The following is a 22,048-nucleotide window of genomic DNA, read 5'->3' on the forward strand; positions in this document are numbered from 1 at the left end:
TAAAGATCATCTCACTGAATCATCACAGAAACCCTGAGAGTTAAATTTATTAATGTCTCCAGTTTACAGAAGGTGAAACAGGCACAGAGAGGAAAGCAGCTTGCCCACGGCCACACAGCTAGAAAGTGGTGGGATGGAGCCAAGATTTGGGCCCAGCAGCGACTCCACCGACCTGTACTGTCCTCTCCTCTAACGTTCTGCCATGTGATCACAGGGAGCTGGAAGCCTGGGAGCCTGACCTGGCACCTATGGGTTTCCTGTTTTTCTTTTCTCGGCTGCAATGCATGGCTTGCGGGATCCTAGTTCCCTGACCAGGGATTGAACCCGCACCCCTGGCCGTGAAAGTGCGGAGTCCTAACCACTGCACCACCAGGGAATTCCCCACCTAGGGGTTTCTCTGTGACAACTAAGAGGCCTCTTGTCTAGCCCCCATCCCCAGGCCAACCCTGCCCCCGACCCCGCGTGGCTGGTCCAGCCCAGGTCGGGGGGGTGGGGACGAGGGGGGTGCTTACCTTGCCCATGTTGAAGTAGAATAAGACCCCAGCAGTCACCTGGGCGATGAGAATCAGGAGGAGGAAGGCAAAGTACTGGGAACACAGAGCAGGCACAGAGTCAGCTGGGGGCTCCCCCCAAGTCCTACGCCCCTCAGACGCCCTCACCCAGGCTGGGCCGGGGCTCTACTCAGGCCCCTCTGGGCAGGATGAGGGGGGCTGGGCGGGCGGTGGTGGAGGACCATACTCACCATCCCCAGCAGGCAGCGGACCTCATTGACAGCACCAATGCAGCCCAGGAAGCCCATGAGCATGGTGAAGCCCCCCACGCCGATGAAGACATAGGCCCCCGCCTTGAGAGAGGTGGAGGAGGTTTCTGCGGGTGGACAAGGGCATCCGATTCAGCCCGACTATCTGGCCCTTATTAAGTACAAAACCGGGGCAGGGCTGCTACCAAATCCCTGCCTTGGGGTCAGGGCACTGGGGTCAGCCATCCCGCCGGAAGCCTGTTCCTTCTCCAGCTTTGGAAGCTGCCTCCCCTAGATGTGCACCCCATCCCCCATCTATCCTATCCCCACCTCCCACCCGTCCCCGCTTTAGCTTTTCTCCTTAGCACTTACCAGCACTGAAAGGACTCTCGTTCTACTGGCCTATCTTGCTCATTGCTTCCTCCACAAGCCTGTGAGCTGCACGAAGGCAGGGACTCTGGTCCCTGCTGAACCCCCCGCCCCCAGAACTGTGTCTGGCACAGCAAAGTGCTGTATGAATAACTGTTGAATGAAAGACACAGCCTGGCAGGTTCCGCTGAGGCCACAGATGCTGAGCGCCTGCCTTCCTCCTCGTCCGTGAACAAATGCCGGCCTCCCTCGCCCACTCCCTAGGCCTCAGGGGCTTCACATGTGCCGTCTCCCCTCTGCCAGAACTCTACCCAGTAGGTACGAGCACAGCCATCTCACAGATGAGAAAACCGAGGCTCAGAGAGGCACAGCAGCATGGGCCAGAGCTGGGATTTGGAGACAGGCAAAGCCCCAGCGCCACACTCTTCGAAATGAAGCACCGGGCACGTGTACTGACACAGGCGTGACGCTCATTCATGTGTTCAGCCCCCAGAGATTTACCAGGGGCCCACTGTATGCCAGGCGCTGTGCCGCCTGCTGGGGATACAGCCGTCAGCCTGCCGAGGTCCCCACGCCGTGAAGCTGATGGGGTGAGGAGTGTCTCTTCTGGCTGTGTGAAGGGTCGGGAAGCTACTGACGCCGGCTAAGGTCAAGGACGTGGGCAGGGAGGGGCCGGGGTGGTGGGGGAACCCTGGTCTGAGCAGGTGACATGATCGCTCAGATGAGAATGAAGAAGTCAGAGTGAAGATCTGAGGAAAAGCATTCCAGGCCGTGGGAACAGCAGGTGCAAAGGCCTGAGGAAGGAGTAAGCTCGGCGTGTATGAAAAATAAAAAGCAGGTGAGAAAGAATGGATCAGTGTGAGTGAGAGAGGAGTCTGACAGGAGACACACCTGAGTTGGAGAGACAGGGGCCTACAGGCAATGACAGAGCCCCCGGAGTGGAGGTGGAGGTCAGAAGTTTCACTGGGGCACTGGACCAGCATTTCCTAAGAATCCCAATGGATCACACAGGGCGAAGCTCATGTCCTTCTCCAGCTCCCCGGTGTGGGGTGCGTGGGGTCCCCTCTACCCTGAGGCTGTGATGCGCTAGGTGGCCCAGGGTGGACACGCCCCGCCGGCAGGCAGGGCGCTGCGGGCTCTCTCCCGACAGCCCAGGCACTCCAGAGAGGCTGGCGCGGCACTCTCGGGGTGTGGGGTGTTTCTAGAAGGGTCCATATTTCTTGCCTCAATTAACTTTCTTTCAGGAAAGTGTTCCACTATCCCAAAGTCTGATTTACACAGAGCTGCCACTGCATCCTAGATACACCTCTACCTTAGCACCTTTGTATTTATTGGTGCAGAACATCCCGGAGAGCCTCAGCAGATCAGCAGGACCTCTCAGGGAGGCAGACCCCCGGGTCTGTCAGAGCCAGGCAGACTTTCCAGGAGACGGTCTGGAATCTGCACGGTGAATGTGCTTCCCCGGTGACTCTGGCACAGCCAGGGATGCCACAGTTGCCCGTCAATAGGCTGACTGACCACCATTCCCTGGGGGCACCTCAGAGGGGCTGAGATCCCCACCTCGACCACAGACGGGGCGTTAGGGCCCTTAAGGAATAGCGACAAAGCTGGAGTGTGGGTGGGTAGGAGAGTGTGATCCAGCTCCATCCACTTCTGGGCACAGACAGAATGTTCTGGAGCTCAGGAAAAGCCCTGGCCAGCCCACTCCACGCTCAGGCACCAGGGCAGGGAGGCCCCCGCTCAGCTCCTCACAGGAGCCCCCAGGAGCCGGACAGAGGCCCCGAGGGGCTGAGTGAGGGGCTTCCTTTTTCCTCCAGGCCCTCACCGCTCTGGCTCTCAGCCATCAACAACAGCAGGGGAAGGCCATCAGAGTTTGCTTTGCTTAAACTTCCTGGGTTTGGGTTCCAACAAGCCTTCCCAGCGAATACTCCCCCATCAAAAGGCAAGTGGCACTGCCTGGAAATCCACGGTGTGCCAGCCCTGAAAAAGGCCCTTTATCCAAACCATCCTGCTGAATTTCTGCCGTGGCCCAATGAGGGTAGATCTGCACCCTGATCTGTCTGTAAGGGCCCAGAGGCCCAGAGCAGGCAAGAGGCCGCAGATGGGGCCCAAGGGGCAAGGCTGGAGGCTGAGACCCCCGCTCGGGTCCTTCTCTTGGGAGGCCAGCCGAGCTGCGGTGTGGCGTCTCTCTTTTCTCAGAAAATTTCATCAATACCAGTCCCTGTCCTCCTCCTGGGTCTCAGGCTGGCCCTGATCTGAGGAACCTGACTTAGGGAGGAGTGGGGTAGCCCGCCCACTGTGCACCAAGACCAGCATCTTCTTGGTTTTATCGGGCCTCGGAGGTACCAGCGAGGTGGGGAGGAAGTGGCCCAAACTGAAAGTGACTGAGGAGCACGAGAAGAGGGTGCCACTTAATCCCAGCTTTGCTGCTAACAGGCTCTGACCCCGGGCAAGCCATTTTCTGGGCCTCTATTTTTGGCTCTGTGAAATAAAACTAATTCCTACTTCTTAAAGATGTTCTAAGGTTCAGATGGTCTAATAAACTAATTTAACAATCACTTAGGTAGGGTTTACTATTTACTAGAAACTGTTATTAACTCGCCTCGTGTCTCACGATAGCCTTATGACATATTGTCTATTATTGTCTCCACTTCACAGATGAGGAGACACAGAGGGTGGAGTAACTTGCCCAGGATCACACAGCTAGTAGACAGCAGAGCCAGGATGGGAACCGTGGCTGCCCGGCTCCACGGTTTGTGCTCTTAACCACTGTGCTTGCTTCCGCCTGTTACGGTGTGAATGCGTGGCGTGCTGCAGAGCCCTGTGGTACAGGGGATGGGGGCTCAGGAGCCATGCCCCCTGGTTCACATCCCAGCTCCCTCACCCTCTAGCTGTGTGTGTGCCCTTGGACACGTTCCTTCCCTTCCCTTCAATTTCCTCCATTGTAAAATGGGGTTAGTAATGCCTAGCCCCATGGACCCATGGAGAGGATTCAGTTGGTAAGGGAAGAGCCGTGTCACGCAGGCCTGGCACACCATAGGCCCTGGGTTCCCAGTTCTGACCCTCACTTGCTGTGTGACGCTTAGCAAGTCTTTCTCCTCTTCTCTGAGCCTCAGTTTACCCAAGGGTATAGTGACCGGGCTAGCAGATGGGTGTTTTTGAACTCTGGCTGCCCGGGGAACCCCTGGGAAGATTCTTAAAAACCTCAGTGCTGATCTGAAGTCAGATCCCTTGGGGTGGGGCTAGGCCTTGGTATCTGTAAAAGCACTCGGGTGCATCCAGGGGGCCTCTAAAGCTTGGCCGGCCTGAGATTCTCAGCCCTGAACGGGGAGGAGCAGCAGGAGGTCCCCGGAGCCCCAGTCGGGGTGCAGAGGGCGAAAATGCAGCGGGCGGGTTGGGCTTTGAGACTTTGCCCCGAGATGCAGTGCCCGCTGGGTGTGGGCCACAGCCCAGGAAGCGGGAGCCTGGGCCGAGCAGGGCCAAGGAGGATGTGTCCCATGTGGGGAGGGCGTGGGGCTGGAAACCTAAACCTTAGCCCCAGAATGGGGAGCAGCCCCAGCAGAAGTGAGGACTGACAGCCCCAGATGCGTCGGAAGTGGCTGGAGGGTGGATCATCCTTGCTTCCCTTCATGTGTGAGGGGAGGCCGAGCCCCCAGGGCCCCTCCATCACCCATCCTAGCCTGGTTCCGTTTCATTTAAATCAAGCAGCTGTCATGGGCCTGAGTCCAAACCCGCTGCCTCGGGCAGGGCAGCTGCTGGGAGGGGAAGTGAGCCAAGGCTGCACTTGCTGAGGGGAGTGGCATCTCTGGGCTCTGCTGTGCTTCCCTCCCTCCTCAGGACGTCCTCTAGAGCCTAGTGCAGCAAGCCTGGCAGCCTTCCTGGAGGTGACCGTGAGTAGATCGGAAAGGCCTCTCATCATCATCATTGGGCTTCTTCTCCTCCAGCTTCAAGAGTGAGACAAGGGGCTTCCCCTACCATGTGCAGCATTTAGGACCAAAGCTCTGGGGGTTCGAGTCCCACAGCTATCACTCAGAGGCTGGGTGAACCTGAGCAAGGGACGTTACTTCTCTGAGCCTCATTTCTTCATTTGTAAGGCAGGAAGTTGCTACTGCACGGGGCTGTTGTGAGATTAAGACAGTTTACCTATGCCAAATGCTTGGCCCCATGCCCGGCCCATCATGACCACAAAGGATAGACACTGGGCCCAGCACCTCCTCGTCAGCACACTTGCCTGACCCACCTGGCTGGTGCCAGGCACACAGTAGGCGCTTCACGCATACTGGACGATCTGCCACTCCTGTGGCCCTTTTTCTGAACTAGGAAGGGGAGGGGCTGTTGGCCACAGTTTGCTGAGCAGGCAAATGGAAGAACTGAGGATGTAAGAGGCTTTCTCAGGTCAGGGCAGAGGGAGGGGCCAGGATGAAGAACACGCCTCTCTCATCCCCCACCCAGTGTTCTCCAGACAACAGCAGCTTTGTCTGGGGAGGGAGAGAAAATTCCTTCTGGAAACCCCTGCAGAGAGGCCCAAGGCGGAGCGGTCAGCATGCAGGACCTAAGCGAGGCCCTGAGGGCAGCTGGAAAAGGGACCGGCGTTGAGGTTCAAGTACTCGTGGGAGCAGCCCTGCCTGCTGCCCCGGCCCCCTTTCAGAGGCAGCTGGGGCAGGCGGAGCAGAGGGGTCCTTACGCAGGACAGAGATGAAACTGCTCCTGTCAGCCAGGATCCACACCCCGAAGCCCAGGATCACCGCGCCCAGGACCTGGAAGGAGAAAGGGGCACTTAGTGGGGGGCCGCTCCCAGCCACCCCTGCAGCCTGGCCGGGGGGACACAGGGGAGCTGCCTACGTCCTGGTCCAGCCCAGGGATGTCAGGGTAGCCTCAGGCCCCGCACCTCAAGTCCAGTCAACTCCGGCAACCCAGACAGCAGGGCCGTGAGTGGGGAGGCCCTCCTGCCTCCCGTCTCCCCTACCCTACGCCCGCGTGTGGTCAACCTGAGCATACCGGCTCTGGGGGTGCAGCCTCCTGCCATGGGTACCCTCCTACTTATCTCCTGGCCCTGCCCCAGCCTGGGGGCTGGGAGCTTCCCCAACAAGCCAGGCTCAGGGTGGGGAAACCCTCAGGAGACATGACCGTCAGAGCCCAACCCGTCTTCCAGATCTCTCCGCTCCAAGGCCACCTTCCGCAGGAGGCTTCCTGACCCCCAGGCAGACTAAGGGGCCTCTACTGTGTGGCAACCACCGTGGGACCCTTCTTTAATAGCCTTTCCCTCTGGGTTTAACTCTGCCACGTGTCTCTCTGGCTAGACTGTGAGCTCCCTGAGGGCAGGGCTGGGTTGCATGCAGCTCTGTGGGCCTGGGCGCACCAGGTGCTGAGGGCCCCGCGGGTGAGTGAGTTCATGAACCAAACTGTGTAAAGTCAGGATTAGAAAAGCAAATGAAGGGTGGTGGGGACGGGGTAGGGTGGCTGGCATAGGCCCAGGTATTCCCTGCCTCTCTTCCCTCCACCAGGGGGCAGACCCACAACCGGAGCCCACCTCCCCCAGCCAAGATCAGCCCAGCAAGATCCCATTAAGCCAGCCAAGGCTGGGGAAGGGCCTGCAGTCTAGGCAAAAGCACAGATTCCCTTGAGGGTATGGAGGTGGGGAGGTTTGCATCACCCCATAAGTTTGGCCTTTCCCTGGGGCCTGGCCTGGGTCTACCTGGGGGATAACCCACCTTCAGGGTCCCAGCATGTCACCACCCACCTTTACTACCAGCCCGGGATCCCCGCCTCAGCCAGCATCCTGTAAAGGTGCAAGAGCAGCAGCTGCTGATAAAGCCCTCAGCCTGGGGTGAGCCGCTGGGTCCCAGGGGTTTATCAGCCTTGCTCTACAGATCTTAAAAACCAGAGCTGGGACGCTGGGTAAGGTGAGTGGGGCATTTGCCTCACATGTGAAAATTCAGGGGACACCAAAAACACTCAGGAACCAAGATAAATGAGTTTATAGCGATCATTTTTAAGAAGTGAAAATTAATGGGGAAAAAATCCATCATGATGAACAAAATATCAAGCTTTTAAATAAAGACAGGCTTGGTGTTCCTGATTTTTCCTTTTTTTTTTTTTTTTTTGCGGTACGCGGGCCTCTCACTGTTGCAGCCTCTCCCATTGCGGAGCACAGGCTCCAGACGCGCAGGCTCAGCGGCCATGGCTCACGGGCCCAGCCGCTCCACCGCATGTGGGATCTTCCCGGACCGGGGCACGAACCCGTGTCCCCTGCATCGGCAGGCGGACTCTCAACCACTGTGCCACCAGGGAAGCCCTCTGATTTTTCCTTTTGAAAAGGAGCGGGGCCTCGATGTGATGCAGTGCCGTGCTGTTTCTGATCCCAAAGTGAGTGCCTCACTCGTCTCACCCTGGCCCGGGTTCCTTAAAGACAACAGCAGCTGACGACCAGGAAGAGGAAGGCACAAGGACCTCCCCACATTTGTCCCCAGCAACTCACTTGTCCCCTCCTCTCTCCTTGTCAGATGGGCCCTGTTATTGTCCTCACTTGAGAGATGGGGAAACTGAGGTCCTAACCTCACCCGAGGTCACCCAATTCACTCATCAGGGGCTCCAAGTCAGGTCTGACTATACAGCTACGCCAGATGGTGGCACATCAGCTGCAGGGATACTTCGGGTCCGTCCCGGGCCTTAGCCTAGAAAGCCAGTCCCTGGGGAGAGGAAGTGCCCACCCGTAAGTGGGGGCACCTCAGACCGCACAGCTTGCGGGGAGGAAGGTGGGCTTTACAGGACCTGGCAGGTAGGTTCCCAAAGACTCCTGAAGCCCTGCTCACCCCAGCCTCACACCTCACAGCACAGCTGGCCCGTGGTCTGCCCCTGCTACCTCAGACCCACGTGGCGGAGCCCCTGTCCGCTCACCTCCTGCACTCACGGGGCAGGGCTGCAGGGAGAACAGTCCTCCCAAATAGAGAATTCAAGACGGCAGAAAATTCCCTCTGGGCAAATATAATCCCAAAGAGAGTAAAATCCCAGACTGCCCAGCCAAGCTCCTCAGCTCGCCTCCCGCAACCCAGGGAGCGAAGTACCTGGGGCTGCCATCTCAGCTCCCCTGCACGTCTGATGACTATGGCCTGAGCGCCAGGTATGGCTGGATCAGCGCCAGGCCACGGGACAGCCAGAAACGAGGCCAGGGCAGGGGGCCGACCAGACTGGGGGAGGAATCACGAAACCCCCTTTCTCTGTGAACCACCACTGGGGCCGCAGGACACACCCCACATTAACCCACCCCCCCAGACCCACCAGAATCTCCCGACAGGAGCCAGGAGTCTCACAGCCAGTGTCCTATCCCCAGAACGGCCACGGCCGCTGCGGCCTCAGGGTCTCCTAGGATCTGAGAAAAGCTGACGACAGGGCAGTTTCCTGGGGAGTTTGGGGTCCGGAGGGAGTGAAGGCGAGGATGTACACGTGGACCCGCGCGTGTGCCTGAGCACACACGGCAACCAGAGTGATTCTGCCAGACCGCGAGTTCAATCATGTCACCGCTTCCCACTGTGCATGAAACAAAGACCCAGATCCTTCCTGGAAGGGCTACGCGGCCCAAGCCCCGGAGAGGCACGCTCTAGCCCACTCCCCCTGTGCTGGACTTCCACTCCTGCTGCCGGGACCCCACTCTCCCCAGCCTCACATATAACTCCAGGCAGCTCTTGCTGACCACCCTGACAAGGTCAAGTGCCTTATTATCTGCTCTCCCTTAGGGGCCATATCCTTCTTTCCCAGGACCGCCTACAACTGCAATTTTATCATCCATTTGAGTAAGCATTTGATCAAAGCCCATCACCCCCCAGAACATAAGCCCTGTGAGTGAAGAAGTCACGGCTCTTCTGCTGGTGAATGTCTAGCTGGCACCCAGGACGGGGTCTGAATACACAGGGGTGTCAAATACACATTTGGTGGATAAGTATTTGTGAAGGCACACACACACACACACACACACACACACACACACACACAGTCTCCTCTCACTCTCTCCTTTCCCTCTCACCCTCCTGTGATAAAAGCTTCCCCTCTCCCCCACTACATCCCCTCCACCACCATCCATCCTGATGGGCCCCATCCTGGGCCCCAGCACACAGGGAGTGAACACCTGTCCCCCAGGGCCCTGGAGTAGCTGGGAGGAGGCCAAGCGAGACCAGTCCCCAGAGCTCGGGCCCAAGGGAAGCTCTTCTAGGCTCTGGCTCCATAGGGGAGACTGGGAGCGGAAGGGACACCTTGGCCCCAAACCATCAACTCCTCTCCCTTTCTCCATGAAGTCTCTACCTCCCTCCCTCCCACTGCATGGGGGGAGAGGGGGTGTCTGTGCCCTTGAACCCCAAGCCCCGCCACCTCCTAGGCTATAGCCCAGACTCCTCCCTCCAGTCCCTAGAGCCCCAGGGACAGAACCACAGGGCTCCCACGCTCCCCACCCAATCCTGGCCAGCTGGCCCTTAAAGCTGGGCCTCAGCCTGGGAGCCAAGTGCCTGCCAGGAAAGGCGTGCCTGTGTGGGCAGCCACTTTTTCCCAGAAGCCTGGCCCAGCTGGGAGGGACCTGACTGCCAAGCTGGGAAACCCAGGTGCCCAGGCCCGGCTGCCATCAGTGGAGGGCCAGAGCTGCAGTGGGGCCCCAGCGCCATCCTTGAAGCGGGGAGCTGGGGCCGGAGCCAAGGTGGACGACCAGTAGGGCAGGCAACACCAGGGCTGTCCACGTGCATGTGCGTGTGTGTGTGTGTGTGTGCATGTGGGTGTACTTGTGTGTGCCAGGAACACACTTGTAAGTATCTGTGTGTTGGGTTAAAGTTATGAGGGGGAGTTTAGAAAGGTTCTTTATTTTCCAAACTTTCTATAATCCTTTGTAACTTGTAATGTAAAACTTTTTTTTTCTACAAGAAATTCATGTCTGTTGTAGAAAATTTGGAAACTGCAGAGAAGCAATAAAGAATAAAACCCAAATTCCCAGGAACCCCAACACTAACATTAGGAGGTATTTTCTTCTCCTCTCAAAAATATTCATGTATGTGTACATTTTTAAAACTAAAATTGAATCATAATAAATATCCTATTAAAAAATCTGATGTTTTTAACAGTATAGGGTGAACCAACACCATGAGAGGCCATAGTCTCCAGCAGCACTCCTTTGAAGGTCTCTCCAGGCCACTCTCCCCACAGCCCCACCCCCATCAGACACACTCACACTCCCACACATGCACACTCATATACTCACACACACACTTGCTCACACACCCACACCCTCACACCCATATACACTCACACATACACACACTCACACAAAACCTCATATATACTCACACACATATATACTCACACATAATCTCACACACGCACACACTCATTCCATCATCCTGGCAACTCCAAGGCAGGAGTCTGTCTTGCCAAACCAGAGAGGAAAATTGGGGCCCCAGGAAAAGCAGCTCCAGATGTGCACAGAGCTTATATCTGGGCGGCCCCGGGGCTCATGACCGGGTGAGGCCTGCCAGGGAGGGTCTGGGGAAGGGTCACTGTGTCCTCACCCCGGCCCAGAGCCCAGCCTCCTCTTGCCCACCCTCTGGCAGCTCCAGGGACACCCTCCACCGTGTGGGTGGGAGTGTGATGGGGGCAGTTGAGACCCAGACCTGTAACAGGCAAATTCTTCAGAGCGGGCGGAGGAGGATGGGGAGTCAGGAGAGGAAGAGAAAGATCCCAGAGGCTCCCCTACAACTTCCTGATGAGGAGTCAGGGGATGCCCCAGGGGTTCTCCTCTCCCCACGCCCACCTCCGGCCCTGATAGCCCGGGTACGGCGGCCTCGGTGCTCCAGGAAGGGGGAGTGCTGGGGGGGGGCATCCAGCGCTCTGCCATCCAGCCAGCTGGAAACGCTGGGAATCTCCTCACTGCTCCCACCTGCTTCCATTTCCAACAGTCTGGCCTCAGCCCCCTGACCCCAGCCACACCCCACCACCATCCCCAGGCTGGAGGGTCTTGGACGGGGATGTGCCCGGGAGGAGCATCTCTTTTGGAGGCATCTGGGTAGCACGGGTCATACTTACAAAGAAGAGCAAGTTGAAGAGGAAGAGGAAGTATTTGGTGACTTTGATACAGGCTGACCCCATCCTGCTGGTCCGGGAGCTCCCTGGGGAGAAGGCAGGTCGGTCAGCACGGGGCGGGACCTGGCTGGGGGCTGGGGAGAGGAGAGGGAATCGGTGCTGGTGGGTACCCCAGACCCACCGGCCCCAAATCATCCCAGCCCACCCCCCCCCCACCCACCCAACAACCTCATGAGGTAGGTACTAAGGTCAGGTCCTGTTTCAGGGGACCCGGAGGCCCAGAGAGCTTAGATGACTGACCCAAAGCCATGCAGCAGGGTGTGGGTGGTAGGTGGCAGCTGGGGTCCGGGTCAGCCACTCCACCAGGGCTCAGCCTAGAGGAAAATTATGGAGGAGACCCTCAGGCTCCCTGAGGCCAGAAACCCCAGAAATGGCCGTGGCCGTCATGCCCCATGGGGCTAAGGGAGCCAGTACAGGCAGCTGGGGCTGAGACAGCCGGACTGGGACAGCTGTGTGGGCAGAGCTGGGCTGGGGGGTGGGGAGAAGCAGGCCACTGAGCAGAGGGAACAGAGGGCCCAAGGCATGGGCTTTATCCCTTCTTCCTCCTGCAGGGGTGAAAGGCAGTCCTAAGCCTTGGGACTCTCCCCTGTCCACACGGAGGTCCCCTCGCCCTTCTCGTATCATTTTTGCCAAGTGGGAGCCCAGCTTCGACTTTACACCTCCAGTGACCGGGGTAGGGGAGTTAAGGGGGAGATTTGGGCACAGCATGAAGCAAAGCCTCCAACGAAGCAAAAGACTGCCTGGCAACGAGCACCCTGTCACAAGTGGCATGGAAGCAATATCTGACTAAAGACTTATGGGGAATTCAAGAGCTACGTGGGGAGATGAGACTGAACACTCTTCCAGGCTCCAGGGTCCAAGACCTGGGTCTGAGAAATGCGGGGACAGCAGTGACTCAGAACCAAGGAAGCCCGGCCTCAGCAACTCCACCTGGGGCTTCCCCCAGGCCCAGAGGGGGAGAAAACAAGGGCTTCCCCCCCGCGCCCCACCCCCATGGCAGGAGATCCTGAGATCTGAGATCCTGAACCCAGGCCTGGCCCCAGGAAGGCCTGCTGGGGATGGTCCACATGAAGGAGAGCTATTGTTTCCGCTCTCCCCTCCCAGCGCAGCGCCTGACAACCACAGGCGCTTCGTGAACTGGCGCGGAGTGAAACAGCAAGAGAGGAAAGAGTGTCTCACCAAAGGAGGCCTGTTTTTCTTTCCTATCAGGGACCTGCTTGAGTCTCTCAGCCCCAAGCAGCTTATAGATAAATCATCATTTCCCCAGAAGAACTCCACCACAGCATCTGAGCGGGCAGCAGCAGGAACGGGACGCTGGCTGCATTCTTGTGAAATTGGAGAAGTGTTGAAACGGTCCTTTGGCAACTGATGTCCGCCAGCAGTGTTGCACAGGCAAGGGAGTTTCTCCACTCTCCGGCTCCTACATCCTCCGCTCAGGCTGGGTGTCTGGGGCAGCCTTGCTGGGTGGTGGGTGTTCAGAAAGGGGCAGTTCTTAGACAACAGTGAACAGCATCTGCTCTGGACAGCCATTGGCATGTGTCATCCCTTTAATCCTCACGACCTGCCCAGAAGGTGAGGAAGGTCTTCCTGTCCTGGGGAGCATGGGGTCGGGGGACAGCCTCAGAGAGATGAGGTAACTTGCCCGAGAAACATAGCTCGTTAGGCAGTGGTAACTCCCGAGGTCAAGATCTGTAAAGGGCTACCTTCCGGGGAGCGGCCACGGCTGTATAAAGGGGTCTCTGGGGATGGCTAGGAGTCCATTGTCCAGGGAGGTGGTGAGCACCAAGGTCACTGCTCAAAGGAGCTCTGGTTTGTGGGCAAGGAGGCAGAGGCTGCTGGGCTGGTATCCCCCGATTCTCCGGGCAACCCCGCTGGCCTCTCGTCACTCACACAAACTGAACTAGGCGTAGGGCAAAGAAAGCCCTTCAGCATCCTACAAGCAAACTAAAGCTCAGAGGGGTGAAGGAGCTTGCCCAAGGTCACAGGTACATGGACCAGCAAGGACAGAACCCAGCCCTCCTGGCCTCTTAGGCCGCCTCCTCCTCTCCAGGAGGCAGCTGGGTGGGTTCAGACACTAAAACAGGAGCCAGGCAGCCCCATGACTGGCAGGTGGGTTGGCCAATCAGGGCAGGCCCAGAGACTACCTGGGAATCACCTGAGGGAAGAGAAGGGGCTGAGAATCAGAGCCTGGGGTGGGTGGCTCCGGGGCCTGTTGGCCAAGATCCAGGATACAAAGTGTTTCTGCCGCGCAAGTGTTGACATTCCCCGCTCACAGAAGCAGGGAGCAGGAGATGAACACCTTCTCCATAGTGGGCAGAAGCTGGGCGGTTCCACGAAGGGCTGCGAGTCAGCTCAGGCTGGGGGCGTATCCAGGTTGCCCTATGATGGGGGCTGGCATCAACCTCAGGGAGCCCATAACCACCACCAAGCCCCGGGGAGACCCCAAAGTCGGACTCAGAGGGCCTGGGGTTACACTCTAGCTCTGCTCGCCCACCCTGAGAGGCCTGAACCTCAGTCTCCTCAGCCACAACAATAAGAAGAAGGGTTGGTGTAGGGCAGGGATTAGCCAGTTGGGGCCTGTGGATCAAATCCAACCCACCGCCTCTAGTCTGTACGGCTTGCAAGCTAAGAACAGATTTTTCATTTTCAAATAGTTGGGAAAAAATAAAAAGACTATTTTGTAACACGGAAAATTAAAATAAATAAGTTCAGTTGTATTGGCCCCCAGCTGTATTGTCCACAGCTGCTGTCACAGGCAACGGCAGAGTGGGCCGGTTAGGACAAGAGGCCACTGCCCCGCAAAGCCTAAAACATTTACTGCCTGGCCCTTTATGGAAGAAGTTTGCCAGCCCCTGGGGCAGGGGATCAGATGGTACACACACACAATGTCTGTAAAAGGTGGCAAGGATTAGGACCGCCATTAGCTCGGGATCTTGGGGGAGGACGAGCTGGGCGGCAGGAATCGAATAGACAAGGGTTCGAATCCTAGCTCTGCCAACGCACAGCCACAGAGAAAGGACTCCCAGGGCCTCGTTTCCCAACTGAACTCCCTGTTATAAAGAAAAGTGAGATCAGCGCCTCACACAGTCGGGGCTGGATGAGCTGGAGCTGGGTAAGCGTCTTTATCGGCACTTGTGGAAGGAGTGAAGGGTGAGCGTTTCACTTGCCCATGAAACTAAACAAAGAGAGATTCTCCCAATATTGTGCTTTACAGAAACACTAGAAGGTCTGGCCATGCTTTCCTGTGAGGATGTCTGGAAAGCCACAAAACAAGGGAACGAGATGCAAGCACATCTTATTTGGAAAATTCTGGAACAGTCACTGACAGCTCTGTGAGCAGTAGCAAGGAGGTGCTGATTTTATGTTATACTCTATAGCAGGTAAACTGACCATTTCTAAGCAACTCCAATTTAAATTGACCAAATATATAATTTTATGCCATATCAGTTTATACAATGGAATTATCATACTACTAATATTTTACTAACTCCTGCTCATCCTTGTATACACACCTCAGACATCCACCTCCTCCAGGACACCTCCTACTCCAGCCACCCTTGTCACCACCATCAGGGCTACACGCTCCCCACCAACACATATGCTGGTTAGGAGCCCTCGCCCTCTGCTTCCTTCCAATGGCACTGGATAGTAGAGCAGTTCCTGCGATGGGCTCTGGCATCAAACTGCCTGGGTTTGAATGATGTTCTATCACCTCCTAGCTGTGTGACCTTGGACAAGTGACTTAACTCCCTGAATCTCAACTAACTCATCTGTGAGAAGAGGAAAATAAAACCTTTTTGGCAGATTTGCCCAGAGATTAAATGAGATAATGTGGGTAAAATGGCTGGCATGAAGTAGGTTTTCAATAAATGGAGGTTACTATTATCACTCATGACGCTGTACAGTAATTTCCTACTTACTTGCCCATCTCCCCCGTGGACTGTGATAGCTTGAGGGGAGAGACCATGTATTATTTACGAGGTCAAAGTAGGCTCCCAACAAATTTGCTGAAGGAAAGACTAGATGCATGGATGGAGGAAGGGATGGAGGGAGAGAAGGAGGGATGAGTACATGGATGAAGGGATAGATGGGTGATGGAGGGATGGGTGGATGGAGGGAGGGATGAGTGGACGGACGGTTGGGTGGATAGATGGAGAGGTGAAGGGGAGGGGAAGGAACTTCCACATAGAACACCGGGACTTTCAAGTACTGTCACCCAAAGGGAGTCTTAGATCCACTGCCCCTAAATCAGCTGAGACTCTCTTTTCAGCCTTCTTCTGTCTTCCCGCAAGGGGTGGGGTGGGGGATGTGTAGGGTGAGCACGCTGAGCCACCTCTGCATGCCAGGACCCACAAGCAAGGCTCCCTCGCCTTCCCCAGAGCCCCTGGGGAAGAACCCCTTCTTTAAGAGAACCTCTTGTCTGTGTTGGGGCTCTGTGACTCCACCCCTGCAGAGTAGGAGGTTGGTTTATCCTCCACTTGAGGTTGGAGGAGGAGCCCTCCAGCCTGACTCCAGAACCTGGGTGTCCCTGAATAGCTTTGGGGAAACCAAGTGGTGCGGTGGTGCAGCCCCTCTAGAGCCAGAGTCTAGAGGTTCGTGCTCGGCGCCTGCTCTGATGGGACGTGCTGTTTGAGACTTAGCACAGGTGACTGTCCCCGGACTGTCCCCGGACCTCCCCCCGCCCCCGGGCCTGCCTCCTCAATGATCAAACAACAGGCTGGGGCCAGAGCAGCAGCATTTTCCACAGTAGTTCTTCAGAACACAAGTCCTAGAAGACACGACCTTAAGAACAAGAGTCTTTGCTGTCACCAAGTTTGTGGAGCGCCAATTCTCCCCGAGAGTCACTGTGCATTAGGCACTTAGTGTCTCCAAGACACCTGGCAGTAAACACTGCTGACTTAAAACCATCTTTCACTCAACAGCCTAACATCACGTGGAATACATATTAGGCTCTTGAGGGTCCCTTGGGGGCCAGGGCTCCTGGACTCTACGTGCTGCAGGATTCAGAGGAGGCGAGGAGATGCACGGCCCTTCGACCCACCAGCTGGCTCAGACCCAGCACCTATGAGCCATGCTCGGGTCTCTTCCTCATTCCCCTCATCCCACAGCCCAAATGCATCTCCTCCGATCCACCACCTCTCCCGGCCCCATGCCTCACCTGCCCCCTGGACCAGTGCAGCTCCCTGATTGGTCACAGGCTCCACTCCTGCCCTTGTCAAGCTATTGTGCACACTGCAGGGAGGACTCTTTGAAAAATGCAAACTAGATCTTGTCACTCCCTTGCCTGCAACCCTCCAATGGTGATGCAGCTGACACTTTGCTATAAAATCCAGACTCTTACGTGGCCAGAGGGGCCCTGCCTGGTTGGCCCTGCCCCTCCCCGGTCCTCAGGACCTCCATCCTCCCCAAGGCCGCTCTGTCTTACTGTTCTGTACACCAGGCCCCTGCCCACCTGAGCGCCTTTGCCCTCACGGTTCCTCTGCCAGGAGCACGCTTCCCCCAAAGCCCCTGGCTGGCTCCTTCCCTTCCTATAAGTAGACTGAGCTACTCCTCCCAGAGGCCCTACCCGAACACCTGATCTATACAGCAGGCCTCAACTCTAGCTGCGCATTAGAACCAAATATGCCCGTGCACAGCCGCCTGTCCTTGCCCTAGGCCAGTCATCAGACTCTTGGGTATGGGGGGCTTCCCTGACAACTCTAAGGAACAGCAGCTTTGACACCTGGGCCTGTCACATGACCCTGCTCATTGCAGTCATCCTACGGGTCCACTGGGGCATCTGGAGTCCCCATGAGAATATGGTCCCTTCAGGGGAGGGGCTGCGTCTGTCTCACTTGCCCTGTACCCTAGAGCCTAGGACAGTGCCTAGCAGGTAGTAACCCCTGGGTGTGTATTTTCAGGAAGAAGGAACAGAAAGGGGAGTCTGGGGAGGTCAGGAAAGGTTTCTTAGAGGAGATAAGAAAAACCAACTTTGATCCTGCAACTGGAGGTCTCTGGGCCTTAAAAATGACATCATTGGGGCTTCCCTGGTGGCGCAGTGGTTGAGAGTCCGCCTGCCGATGCAGGGGACACAGGTTCGTGTCCCGATCCGGGAAGATCCCACGTGCCGCGGAGCGGCTGGGCCCGTGAGCCATGGCCGCTGAGCCTGCGCGTCCGGAGCCTGTGCTCCGCAACGAGAGAGGTCACAACAGTAAGAGGCCCGCGTACTGCAAAAAAAAAAAAAAAAAAAAAAAAAAAAAAAAATGACATCATTGGCTTGTGGGGAGGGGGTTGCTTCCTCCCAGGACTGGATTTTAATCTCCTTTTGGGTCAGAAAAGCCTGATAGAAGCCGTGAACCCTCTCTCTATAAAGATGCATGAAGACAGGCAGGCACACGCTTTCATCCAGTTTCAGGGGGCCACTAACCCCGGAAAGCCAGGACTTACTTTCCCCTTCTCCCAGTTGCTTTAGAGCAGTGGCCCCCAGTCTTGGCCATACATTAGAATTATCCGGAGAGCTCTAAAACATGCTGGTGCCTGTCCCGCCAATCCCTTCCCCCAAGCCCCTGAGATCCTGCTTTAATTGGCCTGGGGTGCAGCCTGGGCATTGGGGTTTTTTTTAGGCTTCCCAGGGGATTCTCATGTATTGAGACCCAGCATGGCCTGGTCCCTCTGCTCTGAGTGGGATGCAGAAAGGCCTGGGGTCCCTGGTGCAGCAGGTCCTGGCCGGGGAGAATCTCACATGAAGCTTCCTGTACCTTTGCTCCATCCTCCACTTCCTGAAGGCACATTCCCAGCATCATTCACCAGAGAGCAATATCCGCTGTGCAGAAGACTTTTGAGATCATTGCCTTTCTCAGAGGGGCCAGAGAAAGCAGGAGACCACAGGTCACAGAGCAAAATCAGGGCTGCACACACAGTGGAGGACCCGCAGATTCCTGGTCCAGGCTTTTCTCTTTCCATCTGCTGCCCTGCCCCAGCTCACCGGGCCTTCCGCAGAGAGATTTAAGGAGAACTGGACACAGAGTCACACAGCAGTCCTTGGTTCCCACCCCTGGATCTGCTACATACGGGCCACGTAACCTACAGAGCTGCCTCCTTATCAGTGAATGGGGAGACTAAACCCACCCACCCCTCACAGGTGTGAAGGTGAACTGTAATCAGGCTAGCACATAGTAGGGCTCGATCCATGCTGGCACCCTAGCCCCCTCCTCCCACTCTCTCTGCCTGAAGATGCCAAATCTGCCACATCTTACCAGCTGTGTGGCTTTGGGCAATCACTTCATCCCTCTGCCTCAACTTTCCCACCTGTAAAATGGACTTAATAATGGGCTATGGTGAGGCTTACATGAGTTAGTATCCATAAAATGCCTGGCACCTAGTAAGTGTCAAGTAAAAGCCACCAATTACGTTGATGATGATTATTACCTGGAAGTTGTTGATTTCCTGAGCAACAGTCTGAAGCCCTCTGGGGGCCTAGATCCAGCCTCCAGATACATGCCCAGCCTGGAGGCTTCTGTGCCAGAGAGTAACTACTGCTGCTCTCAGGCAAGGCGGGTGGGGTGAAACAGGGCGGGGCTGGGCCACCTAAGGAAGGAGACCTCTGCCCTCCACAGGGTGGGGGGCCTCTGTCCCTAAGCCTCCGGGCTGTGCCTCAGGGGCCTGCCTGAGACCTGGACGTCCAGCCAGTTTGGTGAGTCAGACAACTGATCCCGTGGGAGCTCAGTCAGCTTGGATAGAAAGTGGAGTGAGAAAGCCTGGCCTGGCTGTTCTACTCTGGAAACCTGCCTGTCAGCAGACACTCCACCTGCAAGCTGGTTCTTAGCCACCCAGCTCTGCAGTTCTCTGGACTTTGTCCCGATTGCCCGTGAAAAGAGACTGGTCACAGGTGGCTGTGTTTGTTTTCACGTGTGACAGGTGATGTGTTTCCTGAAACCCATGTTGACTCCAGGGGCTGGCTTTTTGACCTCCCTACTACCTTATTTTTCCATCTTGGGTCTTACCTTTTCCCCTTGTTGTTAAAACAGAAAAATAAAAATAAAAAGCTGTTACCCGGGACTTCCCTGGTGGCACAGTGGTTAAGAATCTGCCTGCCAATGCAGGGGACACGGGTTCGAGCCCTGGTCCGGGAAGATCCCACATGCCGTGAAGCAACTAAGCCCGTGAGCCACAACTACTAAGCCTGCTCTCTAGAGCCCGCAAGCTACAACTACTGAGCCTGCGTGCCACAACTACTGAAGCCTGTGCACCTAGAGCCCGTGCTCCACAACAAGAGAAGCCACCGTGATGAGAAGCCCACGCACCACAATGAAGAGTAGCCCCTGCTCGCCGCAACTAGAGAAAGCCCGAGTATGCAGCAATGAAAGACCCGATGCAGCCAAACATAAATTAAAAAAAAAAAAAAAAAAAGCTCTTACCCTGGCAACCAGAAAATCAGGAGGCCATAAAGCATGATTAGGATCTCACATTTCCTTCAAGACTTAGGTTTGAATCCCAGCTCTGCTTCCTCCTGTGTGACCTTAAGCAAGGGAGTTACCGAACCTCTCTGAGGCCAACGTCTCATCTCTAACATGGGGATACTAGCAGGACCCCCTGTCTCGTAGGGTTGTTGGGGGACTGAGATGGGGCGAATAAAGAGCTCTGGGGGGACTGTCAGCTGCTCACAACACAAGTAAGAAAACCCCGCCGCCACCAACACCATGGGGTGGAAGAAACACATCCAGATCAGACCTCCCCAGGAATCCCAGGATCTTAGAGCCCAAGGCCTCCCATTTGTCTTATAGATGCTGAACCCAAGGAGCAATGAAGGACAACCCCATCACATGATCCCATGAGCCGGTGTGACAGGCTCCTGTTCTCCTGAGGACCTTAACAGCCTGAAGCTGGGACTGACCCCTGACATTTGGGGGAAGGAGGCCGGGGGTGGCAGAGGAATGCAGGCCACCAGCCACCCTGGCCAGACTATGGCAGTAGAGTGACAGCACTTTTTCATTTGCATAATGCCATTCCCACTGTCTCTCATTTAATCTCTGTAACAACCCCCTGAGATATTACTACCCCTATTTAGCAGATGAAGAAACTGAGACTCAGGTTCAGTGATTTGCCTAAGGTCACACAAGTAAGTGGCTAAGCCCTGATTGAACTTCAGGTCTGACCTGAGACAAGAGCTCCTTTCTCTCCACCTGCTGCCAAAGTGAATGAGGTCAATGGTGGAGCCCGTCCGCCCCACCCTGCCACACCTCTGCTTGCCTGACTGCCACAGTCTGCTTGCCTGACACCCCATCTTACCCCAGCTCTGAGGCCTGACCCTTGGCTTCCATCAGGAAGGAAAAGATCAGCTCCACAAATCCTGGCCACACTGTTCCTTCACTGGCTGATGAGGCCAACAGATGTGGTCCTTCCTTGCTTTTCTCTGAAACCCAAGTAATGAGACCAGAGCGCTTTCAGCATGAAGAAGGGGCCACTCTGACAGAGGGTGCAGTTTTGGGGAGAGCAGACACTTTGAAACTTGCAGCTTCTCCACCTGGCCCAATGCAGCCAAAGATTCAAGTTGAGGTTGAGCCATAGTCTCTGACCTCTCCCTCTCCATGGCTCCCTTTCCTATTTTTTGCAGGCTGCTTGGGCCCCATGCAAACCCTGCTCCCTCCCAACCCCAGGTTCTAAGGCTTGTACACTCAGATTCACAGTGCTAGAAAGGCCTTTGACATCACCTACTTCAGTCTCCATTTGTAAGATGAAGAGACTGAGGCCCAGAGAGGACCACGAATCCCCACCCTTCTGGGGAATGTATTTGTACAGGGCAGGGAGGGGACTGGTTAGAGCCATCAGTACTTCCCAACATGTTTCACACCATGATACATGTAGAGAAGTACACATATTTGTTCAGCACCTTGATGTGGACAGACAACACTGAGCCTGGTCTGAGGTGACCCACCAGAGCTCTGTTCCTGGGACTGAGGAGATAACCAGCCATTCGGGCACATCAGTTGGGAAGCCCTAAGTTAGAGAGATATTTAGGACTATATGAGAGGCTGCCCAGGAGCCCCACAGTCTAGGGGCCCTAACAAGAAGACCCAGATTCCCAGATGGGTTCTCAGGGGTCAACTACCTTCTGAGGACCCCTCCCCAGCCCCATGGTGGGAGGGAGAATAATGAACCAGTTCATAGTATGGACTTTGAATTGAGAGAGACCTAAATTCTAATCCCATTTCACAGAGCTGTGTAACCTTTGGCAAGCTGCCTACCCCACTGGGCCTCAGTGTCCTTATCTGTAAAATGGGGATATCAAGGCTTGTCCAGGAAGATGGTGGAATCAGCTTGCCAAACCCTAGAAAGCAAGCATGACAGAGGCAGGAGTCTCTGAGAAGAGGTGGTATTAGGCAAAGAGTCCCTTCCTTACATGGCAGGAGGAGGGTATGCATAAAGACTCTCCCTTGAGATGTGGGACACACAAAGATTCCTACAAACTGACCCTGGAAAGTTATCGTCACCCAAGAACTTGAAATAGATGTCAGGCAGAGGGAGGACTGATGAAATGAATGTTAATGAAAGCATCCCCATGTGAGCGGTGCTTCACAGATCTTATCTGATTTAACCCCACATCCCCCTGCCATGTGGAGAGCATGGCTTCATCATCTCTGTTTTACAAGCAGGGTGTCTGGGGCTCAGGAAGGTGGTGGCCCTTGCTCCAGTCATATGGAGGACAGTGGCCGAGCTGAACTTTGTCCTCCAGACCCTCTGACTCTGGAGTCTGATGTCCTACCTGCTTTGTGATACTGCTCCTTACTGACAAGCCCTCTCACGTGGGGTCACCCAGCATCAAAGCCCATGGAATCAGAGTACCCAGGA

General features: G+C 55.9%; 1 protein-coding gene across 2 annotated transcripts in view; it reads right to left on the minus strand.

The window, feature by feature from the left end:
• Window positions 1-22,048, minus strand: part of CD82 (CD82 molecule) — a 52,263-nt gene that overhangs the window by 13,815 nt on the left and 16,400 nt on the right. The window contains exons 2-5 of one of the 2 annotated variants that reach the window (XM_060104390.1): window positions 11,165-11,247; window positions 5,793-5,865; window positions 743-867; window positions 513-587 (exon numbers count right to left, since the gene is read on the minus strand). In XM_060104390.1, coding sequence (XP_059960373.1) covers window positions 513-587; window positions 743-867; window positions 5,793-5,865; window positions 11,165-11,227 — 336 coding nt within the window. In that variant the 5' untranslated portion in view covers window positions 11,228-11,247. Of the gene's footprint in view, window positions 1-512; window positions 588-742; window positions 868-5,792; window positions 5,866-11,164; window positions 11,296-22,048 lie in introns of both variants that reach the window. The other variant, XM_060104391.1, reaches the window with a different exon arrangement.

This window comes from Mesoplodon densirostris, chromosome 7, assembly GCF_025265405.1.
Source record: "Mesoplodon densirostris isolate mMesDen1 chromosome 7, mMesDen1 primary haplotype, whole genome shotgun sequence".
NCBI classification, from domain to species: Eukaryota; Metazoa; Chordata; class Mammalia; order Artiodactyla; family Ziphiidae; genus Mesoplodon; species Mesoplodon densirostris.